A 12494-nucleotide genomic window follows, 5' to 3' on the forward strand; every position below is an offset into this window, starting at 1 on the left:
TCTCATATTATTTCCATTGTTTCTGCATAGGATCTTTTTTATAGAAATTCAATATTATTTTCAAATGTTGTTTCTTTAATCTTTTTGTTATTTTTGTCTTACCTCAAACATTAAAGCGACATCAAATGTTTCGATAACAAATTTCTATACTCTCATGAAATATTATATGCGAACAAAGTTTCTTGTCGGTGTGCTAATACTTTTACTCAAACGTATAATGATCTAAAAAGTATTATTATTAATTTCACGTTAGCTAATTTGTACAAATAATTTATTCATATAAACTTTGTTTCTGTGTATAAACAAGTATGGTCACAGCCGACTCTATGTGGTATGGTGTAACAAATCAAAATCCACTCCAAAAAGAATTATATTTATTATCCTCAGAACGAAAGTACTTTTTGTTTAATACAGATTTATTTTAAGATATTTGGTAATGGTTAGAGGTCAAAGTATAATTATGAAGTAATAAAATCTACTATATGTAAAAAATATTCTTATAACAGAAAGTATCATTATGTGTTAATTACACTTCACATACTTATAGATTTTTTATGATAATTTAAAAATAAAGAAAATAAAATTTTGTGCAAACAAAACTTTATGAAACAAAATTTCTTTAATGAGAACCTCCCATTGTGTATTACGAAAACATCAGGGATTAATTACTATTTTTAAATCGGTTAACAAATATAAATAAACCGAAGCAAAAATACGTAAGTATAACATGTTTTTAGATCAAAACGATTATAAGTTAGGAAAACAATAATCCTGTCACAATATATTTGCAGTTTATTTTTTTTTATAAGTATCCTCTTAATTCGTAAACGCAGCTCTCTTGTGAAACAATAAAATTATTTCCAATCCTCTATTGAATTAAATTGGAGCACATTACGTGTATTTTTTAAACAAAAATCTAAAGACGTTGTAAGATCGTTCAACCAATAGGAAATGTACTTTTAGTGTATTTTGTCAATTTTCGGTTGTCTTTTGGAACGGTGTCGATGGTAGCACAGTGACTGAGCCGCTTGGAAATGGGAAGTTGTATCACTACCGTCGGATAGGTAGCTTTGGTCGAAGTGTGGGACAAGAGAAATACTTTTTCTGTGGGATCAATTATTTAATTACCAGTTGCGACTTAAAAAAGCAGAACAGTATACGCATTAAGTAATTAATTTTAATCATATATGGATTGTGGTACACCACTATTGTACCATAATCCGAATTGGGACGCGATTGCTGTGAAAAGTTTCTGTTGCCGACGCTACTCCGTATTTTTATCACAATTCTACTAGAGGTAGGCTATAAGAATGAGTTCGTAGTTTAATTTTCCTTTAGAATTCTTATTTTTTATTTGTTTTCCGAAAACGGGTTCAGTGCGTGTAGACTGATTTATAATATTCGAAAAGTAAATGTTTATATTAAATTGGCGTCTTCTTCCATACTGGCCAATTACATAGAGGATGTTTTCCCGCCATATTAGCAAAACTTATTTCGGGTACGAAAATGTTTTAGTAAATATCACCTATAATTTTCGGTGTAAAGGGAGTTTTGCAATCCATTTTTCAATATTTATTAATTGAATCATCCGTGATTGAAAGCTTTAGTATTATCCAAATAAGTGTTGTTAGTATTATTCAAAGTTAATCCATGATTAAATCATCCATGATCCAAATGGGTAAAAAGTCGTATTCTGTGCTTTTTGAATGTTGACCTTTCACTGATAACATAACCGGTTTGTAAATTCATAATTTCATATGCATTTTAAGTTGTACGTTTTAATGTAATAGGAATAATGTACACAATAATAACATATTTTGTTTAAAAGTAGTGGATTTCCTCTAGTGACTTCAGATTTTATTAATTTAATTCATTAAAATCCCATGGAAAAGAAAAGTAAAACAAACAAGAAAATATTGACAAATTAAACGAGCAACTCTTTCTTTACATGAACTTACAATCTTTATGTCTAACATGTTCAGATCTTCTAAATCTTTTTTAGTTGGAAGTGGAAAGAAATTCTACCGTACAATGCTTTAGTCGCAGAACTTTAATCAAACATATAGTTATTAAGGATGTTTTAGGTTCATGATTTCTTACTTTATTTAGTAGTATAAAAAATCATAATTTCTATAATTGTGCACATGTCTCGATTGAACTTCATAATATGAAAATCGAATATTTCTATTACTGTTATGAGTATTATATGTATGGTTTTCAATGTTTCTGTATATAATATTAAAGACCTTCTGCAATGCAAATGTAATGTGAAATTAATAGATATCATGAACCTTATTTGCCGTATGTACAATAATATTAACTTTAGATTCTATGTTGAATTTTGTTTACATGTACATTATATTCATGTATGTACCTGTCAGATTAAAATCTATTTTTATTTGTATAGTTATCACATAAGGTCTGAGATTTTCCACAAAATGAGTAAGGCGGTGGAAAATGGAGGAGGTGACAATGCCTCGAAAAAGAAAACGATCGAAGGCATATATCAGAAGAAGTCTCAGTTGGAACATATTTTACTGCGTCCCGACACTTACATTGGATCTGTTGAACCAGTCACGGAACTTATGTGGATCTACGACAAGGAAAAAGAAGCAATGATTCAAAGGGAAATAAAATATGTTCCTGGATTATATAAAATATTCGATGAGATCTTAGTAAATGCGGCAGATAATAAACAAAGGGACCCCAAAATGGATATGATTAAAATTGAAATAGATCAGTAAGTATGGGTAATGTTTCTTCTTCTTCTTATATAATATTTATAAAATTAATCATTCTTTTTCAGATTAGTAATAAATAAAATGTCAATTGTGAGATTGCTAATGAATAAATTTAATTTGCAGAGAAAATAATGTTGTGTCGGTGTGGAATAATGGTAAGGGTATTCCAGTGGTAATTCATAAAGAGGAAAATATGTTTGTTCCTACAATGATATTTGGGCACTTACTGACATCGTCTAATTACGACGACGAAGAGGAAAAAGTAACTGGTGGTAGAAATGGCTATGGTGCCAAACTCTGTAATATATTCAGTCATCGTTTTACAGTAGAAACTGCATCTAAAGAATACAAGAAATGCTTAAAACAAGTAATTATCGCTCAAGAATCTATTCGAAACAGACATTGTTTCATGTTTTTTTTTTATAACTGATCTAAGTATATATGTAATATAATTATTTCTGCAGACATGGAGTAAGAATATGGGGCTTGCGAGTGAACCTAGAATCAAGGAGTTTTCTGGAGAAGATTTTACGAAAGTTGTATTTTCACCGGACTTGTCAAAATTTAAAATGCAGTCTCTAGATGACGACATAGTTGCTCTTATGTCTCGACGAGCCTTTGACATAGCGGCCTCTAGTAGAGGTGTTAAAGTCTTTCTCAATGGAACTAGAATCCGTGTTAAAAATTTTAAGGATTATGTTGAGTTGTACGTTAAAGGCAAAGAAGATGATATGGGTAATCCTTTGAAAGTTATATACGAGGCTTGTGGGCCTCGTTGGGAAGTAGCGATTACTTTATCTGACAGGGGCTTCCAGCAAATGTCTTTTGTAAACAGTATAGCAACTACAAAGGTAAACACTGGAAAAAAAAAATTGCAGTACTGTTGTATGCTAGAAAAAAATTTCTTTAAATGTTTCTTGTTATACGCAGGGTGGACGGCACGTCGATCATGTTACAGAATTAATAGTCAAGCAATTAACAGAAACACTAAAGAAGAAAAACAAGGGCGGAGTGCCAATTAAACCGTTTCAAATAAAAAATCATCTATGGATATTCGTCAATTGCCTGATTAATAATCCCACGTTTGATTCGCAAACTAAGGAGAATATGACATTGCAGGCGAAAAGTTTTGGATCAAAGTGCACACTTACTGATAAATTTTTTAGCTCTGTAAATATTAAATTTCAATATTCCGTTGAAATTTTTCTATTCCATGGCAATTCATATTTCGAATTTGAATTGATACACAGGTAACTAAAATGGGTATTGTCGAAGCTGTTTTAACTTGGGCGAAATTTAAAGCTGACAGTCAATTACAAAAGTTGGGCCCTAAAACAAAACAGAGAAAACTACAAGGTAATATCGCGTATAATATATATTTATTATAGTGTTAATAAATAAAACTCTAGATTCAGCGATATTTCGTATAATGTTTTAGGGATACCAAAATTAGAAGATGCTAATGACGCTGGTACTGTTAGATCGCTGGAATGCACGCTTATTTTAACTGAGGGAGACTCAGCCAAAACCATGGCTGTGTCTGGTTTGTCAGCAATTGGTAGAGACAAATACGGTATATTTCCTCTAAGAGGTAAATACATATAAAATTAAATAATGCTGATGACGTTGCTGTATATGGGATTATTTGTGTTATTACATATGAAAATGTATTTCAGGTAAAATTTTAAACGTACGAGAGGCCACGCATAAACAAATTTTGGAAAACGCTGAAATAAATAATCTGATCAAAATTCTCGGTCTTCAGTATAAGAAGAAATATGAAAGTCGGGAGGATATAAAGACGTTACGTTATGGAAAGCTGATGATAATGACAGATCAAGATCAGGTGAACTTTTTTAAATAGTAGATTTAATACGCGAGTAAATGTGTTGCACACTGAAAATTATTATATTTGTATATCTATAGGATGGTTCTCATATCAAAGGATTGTTAATTAACTTTATTCACCACAACTGGCCAACATTATTACGAATGAACTTCGTGGAGGAATTCATTACACCTATTGTAAAAGCAACGAAGGGAAGCGAAGTATTTAGTTTCTTCTCACTACCTGAATTCCAAAAGTGGAAGTCGGAAACGAATAATTTTCATACCTATAAAATCAAATACTACAAAGGTTTTTAATTTTCGATTCTGTTATAAGAATGTTCTTCGTTGTGTTTATTTTGTATCATATTACAGCGTTTTCTTTTCTCCGTATAGGTTTGGGTACTTCCACTGCTAAGGAAGCGAAAGAGTATTTCCAAAATATGGCTAGACATCGAATTCAGTTCAAATATGGGGGCGATCAAGACGATCAGAATATTATCATGGCCTTCAGTCGAAAGTGTGCCGATCAGCGTAAAGATTGGTTAACGAATCACATGGATGAAACGAAACGGAGAAAAGAAATCGGTCTTGCCGAGCGTTACCTGTACCACAAAGACACGCGTACTGTGTCGTATTCTGAATTCATCAACGTTGAATTGGTTTTATACAGTAACTACGATAACGTACGCTCGATACCAAGTATGATGGACGGTTTTAAGCCTGGACAAAGGAAAGTTCTGTTCACGTGTTTAAAACGGAATGATAAACGTGAAGTGAAAGTTGCTCAGTTGGCTGGTTCTGTGGCTGAGCATTCGGCGTATCATCACGGTGAAATGTCACTTATGTCGACTATTATCGGGCTTGCGCAAAATTTCGTAGGAAGCAATAATATTAATCTACTCCTGCCTAATGGTCAATTCGGTACAAGACTAACGGGTGGAAAAGATGCAGCGAGTCCTCGTTACATATTCACGATGCTCAGGTATTTATATATATTTTGTACGCAAACACATTTCGTGAAGAGTTAAAGAAAACAGTTAATAATACCAATTTCTTTTTCCCCTTACAATCATAGTCCATTGACAAAATTTATATTTCACAAACACGACGAACCTCTGTTAAAATACGAATACGACGATAATCAGAAAATCGAACCGATCTACTACGTACCAGTTATACCAATGGTGTTGGTAAACGGTGCCGATGGCATTGGTACAGGTTGGATGACGAAGATACCCAATTTTAATCCTAAAGAGATCATTGAAAACTTAGTCAGAATGATGGATGGTACTGATATAAAACCAATGGTAATACTTTCAAAGACGTGTTATACTTTTATATTTATATTCTCTATGTGTTTTTTTTTATTATTTTTCATTATATTCTGTCTAGTTACCGTATTACAAGAACTTCAAGGGGCTGATAGAAACTTGCGGAGACTATAGATATGTCATTAATGGGGAAATTACCGTAATAGGACCGGATAAAGTTGAAATTACGGAACTTCCGATCGGAACTTGGACGCAAACATACAAAGAAAATGTTCTGGAGCCTATGCTGCATGGGACTGATAAAATACCGCCGATTATTACGTGAATATTATTGTCGCTATTAGTACGAACACTGAAAAATTTGATAGACACGAATTTATGTTTTCTTTAAACGATATTTCAGAGATTATAAAGAATACAATACAGATACGGCAGTGCATTTTGTGGTGATTATGAACCGCGATAAGTTGGTAGAGTTGGAGCGGGAGGGCCTTCACAAGGCGTTCAAATTGCAAACAACGACGTCGATTACATCCATGGTAAGAAACAAGAAATCTTGTTTATAATCATAACTAGACTGCGGATTTTATGCATTTATAGACTATAAGTCTCTGTGAAATGCAACGAAGGGCAAAACTTTCGTCAGATGCAACGAGTTTTCTACTTTATTTTGGACCCAATAAGATACTTAAGGAAAGAAAGAAATTCCTATTTTTGCTTTTTCTCTTCACGAACCTTCTAAAATGTGATTTTGCATAAATATCCGCAGTGTAATTATAACGAATAAACAGGACACAAGGCACTTTTGATCCTGTGAAATGAATATACCCTTGTTTTCGCATAGTGCGCGTTCGACGAAAGTCAGTGCCTCATAAAGTACGAGAACATCATTCAGATATTGAAAGGTTTTTATAAAGTACGATTGGATATGTACAGCAAACGAAAAGATTATTTGGAGGGTTTGCTTCAGGCAGAGTCCGACAAGCTCTCGAATCAGGCACGATTCATTTTAGAGAAATGCGACGGTACTATTGTAATTGAAAATAAAAAGAAAAAGGACATGATAGCTGAGTTAATCAAACGGGACTATAAGTCTGATCCTGTGGTCGCTTGGAAATTAGCGCTCAACAAGGAAGAAGTTTTGGTAAGTATTATAATGATTTTTATTTCGAGGAGTTGTATGTTATAATTAGACTGCAGATTTTATGCATTTATCGCCTATAGGGGTTTGTAAAATACAATAAAGGGTAAAACTTTCATCAGATCCAATAAGTTTTTTTCGTTTATTCGGAACAGAATGTGATACTTGAGAAAAGAAAGAAATTCCTACATTTGCTCATCTTTGTATTTTGCATAAAAATCCGTAGTTCAGTTATAATTTATGGTAGTCCTAATTATTATACAGCATGAGCAAGCTCAAGTAAGTGTTAGAAAAAAGAAATGATTATGCATTCAAAAGGGCCTTCAATTATAATCTGTATCTATTTTTAATTTGCTCTTCCCTGTATGAATTGTTTTAGAAAATATCATTTTGCATAACAATCCGTAGTTAAGTTATAATTTATGGTAGTCTTAATTATTATGTAGCATGAGCAAGCTGAAGTAAGTGTTAGAGAAAATAAATGATTATGCATTCAGAAGGGCCTTTAATGATAACCTGTATCTATTTAAATCTATCACCTATGACACACACACACTAACAACATATGTTATTAGGAAGAGATAGCTGAAAATGCCGAGGATGAAGCAGCTATTGCACCTACTGCCTTAGCAAGTGAAAATTTCGATTACCTATTAGGAATGACATTGTGGAGCTTGACAAAAGAAAAGAAAGACGATTTAGTCAAGCAAAGGGACGAGAAATTAGCTGAATTGAAGAGATTGCAAAATCGTACTTCTGTATCTTTATGGAAGGAGGATTTAGAAAATTTGTTGAATGAAATGAAGAAGCTCGAAGAACAAGAACGAAAGGAAGAACAGAAAATGGCGAAAAATATTAAGAAGCCACCAACAAAGTTCTATTCATCCGAAAATATTCGTAGAATAGTTCCTATGATTAATGACGAATTAAAGAAAAAGATTGAAAGAGCAGATACCTTGTCGAAAGATAAGAAGGAAGGAATTAAGAGACCAAGGGTAAATTTCATAGATTTTCTAACTCGCATGCAATCAAATACTCACTTCGTGTTTCCTAATTTAAAAATCTGACGCAAAAAAAACATAACTAGGTAAAGAAAGAATCTGTGGAAGAAAAAGATGAGTTTGATAACTTGGTCGACGCAAACGCAAAATCTTTGGAGGATAGGCTGGGCAGTTCTACAGAGAAAGGAGAGAAGAAAGTTGGCGGCAAACGAAGTATGCGTGCATATAATTATTTGCAAATAAAACCAGATAGATCTCGAGGAAGTTTGTTAAACGTTTGTATTTCTTATTGAAATTAGGATTGAAGCAAACGAAATTATCCTTTAAGGCGATTTCGAAGAAAGAAAAAAAGAGGGACAGCGACTCTGATTCGGCATCTGACGATGACATTGACTTTGGTAGTATTTCTCCTCCCCCGGAACCACGAAAAACTTCGCGTAGAGCCGCAAATAGTGAGTCGATACATTTCTTACGGTAGAAGTCTAATGTGTATGGGCCATTTCATCTTCGACTAATATTTTTCGAATTGTTACAGCCAAGAAGAACTACAGTTTGAGCGATGCATCCTTGTCTGACGATGATTTTCTCAATAATCATTCGTCAGATTCCGAACTGTGAGTTACCATTCGTAAACTATGTAAATGCTTGGAAGTAAGAAAACATTTCGATTCGTTAATTATTCTGTTTTCAGAAAAAAGAAACCTGTAAGTAGCGATTCAGATGACAGCTTTAAAATAGACAGGAAAGCACTGCCACCGCAACGTGAGTTAAGAAAAAAAGTTTCTATTGCATCGGACATTATACTGTTATTTCTTCTTTTTGTTTTTTAATAACAGCAACCTCAGAAGAACTGTTTGATTCTCTAATCGGTAATCCTTCCCGAGATAAACAAAAACCTGTTATATCATCTAGCGAAGATTCAATGTTTTCGCCTCCAGCTAAAGGTAGAACTCTGTTAACAATGTTAAATTTAACACCAATTATTAATATACTTTATTTATATTATATTCTGTTGCTGGATGTGTTTCAGTATCTTCAAAGAAGAAAACTGAAAACGGCGGTGGAAAAGGGGCGAAAAAACAATTGAAAACAAAGGCGGTTTCTTCCGATTCGGAGTCGGAAGAAGCAGCGACAGTTTCCAATAAACAAGAAAAAGTAATCACCTTATCTTCGAGCGAAGATTCAACTACAATGTTCTCACCTCCGCCAAAAGGTTAAGATTGTCACAAATTAATTCGATACCCATTCTATCGAATTACGTATCCGTGTCATATTATTCAATCTATTATATATTTTTGTATATGTATGTTTTAGTTTCTGCAAAAAAGAAGGCAGAAAACGGCGGGAAGAAGGGCGTGAAAAGACAACTGAAGAAGAAGGTAGTTGATTCGGATTCAGATTCGGAAGGAACTATGTTCTCCGGCAAACAACACGTGAGTACGATAGTTTTGATAAATCATCGTGTAAAAAATTTAGTAAATTAGCAGAGGTCGGTGGCAACTGACTAAATTGAAGGCAAATACAAATTGTGAAGCATTTATACAGAGGGTCCACGTAACTGGAACCACTTCGATTATTGTGTAAATGATGATTTTAGTGAAAAATGTTTCAGATAAAAGTTGTATAGTTTCAAGGGGGACATAATTTGATATAATTAATTTTTTTATAAGTAAATGTGTAGAGGACATATGAAGGTCAAGTTTTTTTTTTTAAATGGGTTCGTATGTTTTTTATTACGCCAATTGATTCAACTAATAATTCTGCATACAAAACAGTTAACCTATTCATATTAAAAAAAACCAGTAGTTTAGAAGATATTTTAACTTTAATTACTCGAAATGACGTAAGTGGAGTTGAAATCTGCATGGTTCGAACGGGACCACATAGTGAATTATTTGATTTATTTCTATCACTTATATTTTTCAATTTTTTAAAATGGAAGTTGGATTTGTTTTTCATAACGAAAGTTATGGATATAAAAAAAAAGGTTGTGAAACAAACATCTGCAGAACCAGTTTTCGGTACATAAGTTGGTAGAATTTCTTTAAAAATTATCTGAATTTATTTTACTGTTGTCCATAAATTTTGTTATGACAAACAAATCCGACTTCCATTTGAGAAATTGAAAATGACCTTAAAATTGCTGGTTTCAACTCTAGCAATTTTCGCTCAAGTTAATACTTTGGGAGTTATCACAGTTGTTGTAGTTACGTCATTTCGAATAATTGAAGTTAAAATATCTCCTAAACTACATGTTTTTTTATATGAACAGATTAACACTTTTGTATGCAGAATTATGAGTTGGATCGATTGACGTCATCAAAAATATACAATTCCGTTTAACTCTTTAGGGTTAGGTGGGTTAAAAACTGTCCCACCTTTTGTTGGCTTTTTATGCACGATGGAATATATTTTAACCCACCTCGAAAAGTTGAAGTTACTCATAGTCATACAGTTTAATATTTTATTTTTATATAATTTGTTTTATATTAAAAAAAATTCTGTGCAACTAGGGTTTTTATTTTCTTTAAAATCGTGTGCCTGAAAGAGTTAAAAAAAACAAACCTGACCTTCGTATGTCCTCTACGCATTTGCTTACAAAAAAATTAATTACATCAAATTATGTCCCCCTTGAAACTGTACAACTTTTATCTGAAACATTTTTCACTAAAATCATCATTTACGCAGTAATCGAAGTGGTTCTAGTTACGTGGACCACCCTGTATACTACACATTTCCGAAATACGTAATTCCAGTTTAATAAAATACAATGTCCATTTAACGGTACAGATAAAGAAGAAGAGGAAGAAATCCGAGTCCGAACAGGATGATAGCGTCAGTGAAACATCGCCGCTTCCACCGCCGAGAACCACTGGTGGCCGTGCTCGTAAACCAGTATCGTATGCTGTAAAATCAGATGATGACGATTCCAACTGAACGATCTTTGTCCAAGCAAAGTGTTCGGTTGACGCATTATTCAAATTGTTATTAACAAACTTTGTGATTGTATTTGATATACATTTTAAAGAAATTTCGCCTTGGTTCTTATCAGGGCATTAGTAATTTTATATAATACTGTACATACATGCACTAGAAACTTACGTTCATCATTGTAACGATTAAGTGTAAGGTAAAACGTGTAAGGTAACGAGATTTTGTGTACATATTTATACGTGGGTGTTAAACACATGAAACTAATTATACTCGAATCGAAGAAAGAATCGATATGGGCTGAAACGTGATTTACGAATGGGTATCGCTCTGCTTTAGTGCTGACGTCCAAGACGTCGCGAAGCATGCACGTTAGGAAAATTTATTGTCCGTTTCGATAGTACGAAAACACGAAAGAATTTCCTAGTGATCGATGTCTTGTAAAATTTCATTTGGCATCGTTGATACTTGTACCCTCAACTGGAGACCAGTTTAATATTCATTTACTAAAATTCATATGGATATTTAGTCAAACGTTGATAGTATTTATGTGACACAAATGGTCTCATCGCGTGTTTTTACTTGACGAAGTAAGAACAGAATATCCCTTGTTGGAATATAGTGGTAAGTCTTTGAGAGACTTGAAATCGATCCGTTCTTCGGTACAACTATAATGATCATACGTAGTAACAATGCATATAAATTGTCTATACGATTCTTTCTTTCTTTTATTATCCTTAGATTTTTTTATCTTTGTAATTTTTGTAGGTGCAATTATAACGAAGTTTCTGTCTTCGTCGTAAATTGAACATCAGGCGATATTGTACTGCGTTCTGTATAATTCCTGAAAAAAATTCAGTTGCAAATACGTCTCGATAAATAGATATTTCAATTATTTTTTTTATACACTGAGAGATAATTAAGTTTTATTAGATACAGATCTTGGTATCCGCAATAAAAAGAAAAAATGTATCTTGCATATGCGAGGTACTTGCCGTAACATGTGAAAATGATTGTATCAATTTAACACCGATATCTAGTTCGTTCGATATTAAAATGAAATAAAGGAAAAACGAAATACCGCAAAGAATTCAGCACAGTCGATATTTTGTGTTTTTTATCACTAAATGTTATTATACAGGTATGATTTTGTGATCTGTTTCTAATATTTTATCAAAAATTGACATCGGTATGAAATACATTTGCAAGCATATCAATTTTATATATAGATCCTATGTGTATGTATATAAACCTTTTTTTTTTCAATATATGAGCGACAAGTATATATGTGCATAGGCACACACGTTTATCATGTCCTGTATCTATAATCTGAAGACTAGAGAAGCGTTTTCATTAATCAAGTTTTATTCTATAACTCGTGGCCCCGATCCGAAGCGACAAATTAAAAACAGTTTTTCTTTCGTTGTTTACGTATGAGAAGTACGTTTTCTTGGCCGTTAGAATATTCAAATGTAATTCGATAATGGTGACACGTTTATAAATTGTACATTTTACATCTACGTTTTTGTTTTTCTTTTATCTCGAGACTGTTTTTCTTAAAAGAAAATACATATATACA

At 32.9% G+C, this 12494-nt stretch overlaps 1 protein-coding gene across 2 annotated transcripts; it reads left to right on the forward strand.

The window, feature by feature from the left end:
- Positions 1-1054: 1054 nt before the first annotated feature.
- LOC107190725 (DNA topoisomerase 2) lies at positions 1055-10921 on the forward strand. 2 transcript variants are annotated; one of them, XM_015579588.1, is made up of 23 exons: positions 1055-1297; positions 2408-2740; positions 2865-3108; positions 3206-3592; positions 3672-3911; positions 3992-4097; positions 4180-4332; positions 4418-4587; positions 4668-4878; positions 4965-5553; positions 5647-5878; positions 5964-6163; positions 6246-6381; positions 6687-6986; positions 7559-7978; positions 8071-8197; positions 8284-8436; positions 8520-8598; positions 8676-8746; positions 8821-8928; positions 9015-9197; positions 9299-9417; positions 10775-10921. In XM_015579588.1, exons 2-23 carry the CDS (start codon positions 2439-2441, stop codon positions 10919-10921), a joined length of 4677 nt encoding a protein of 1558 aa, XP_015435074.1. In that variant the 5' UTR covers positions 1055-1297; positions 2408-2438. The 2 variants fall into 2 exon arrangements, with proteins under 2 accessions (XP_015435074.1, XP_015435075.1); XM_015579589.1 differs by lacking the exon at positions 1055-1297 and adding an exon at positions 1688-1735.
- Positions 10922-12494: the final 1573 nt, after the last annotated feature.

The sequence above is a fragment of the Dufourea novaeangliae genome, unplaced genomic scaffold, assembly GCF_001272555.1.
Source record: "Dufourea novaeangliae isolate 0120121106 unplaced genomic scaffold, ASM127255v1 scaffold215, whole genome shotgun sequence".
NCBI classification, from domain to species: Eukaryota; Metazoa; Arthropoda; class Insecta; order Hymenoptera; family Halictidae; genus Dufourea; species Dufourea novaeangliae.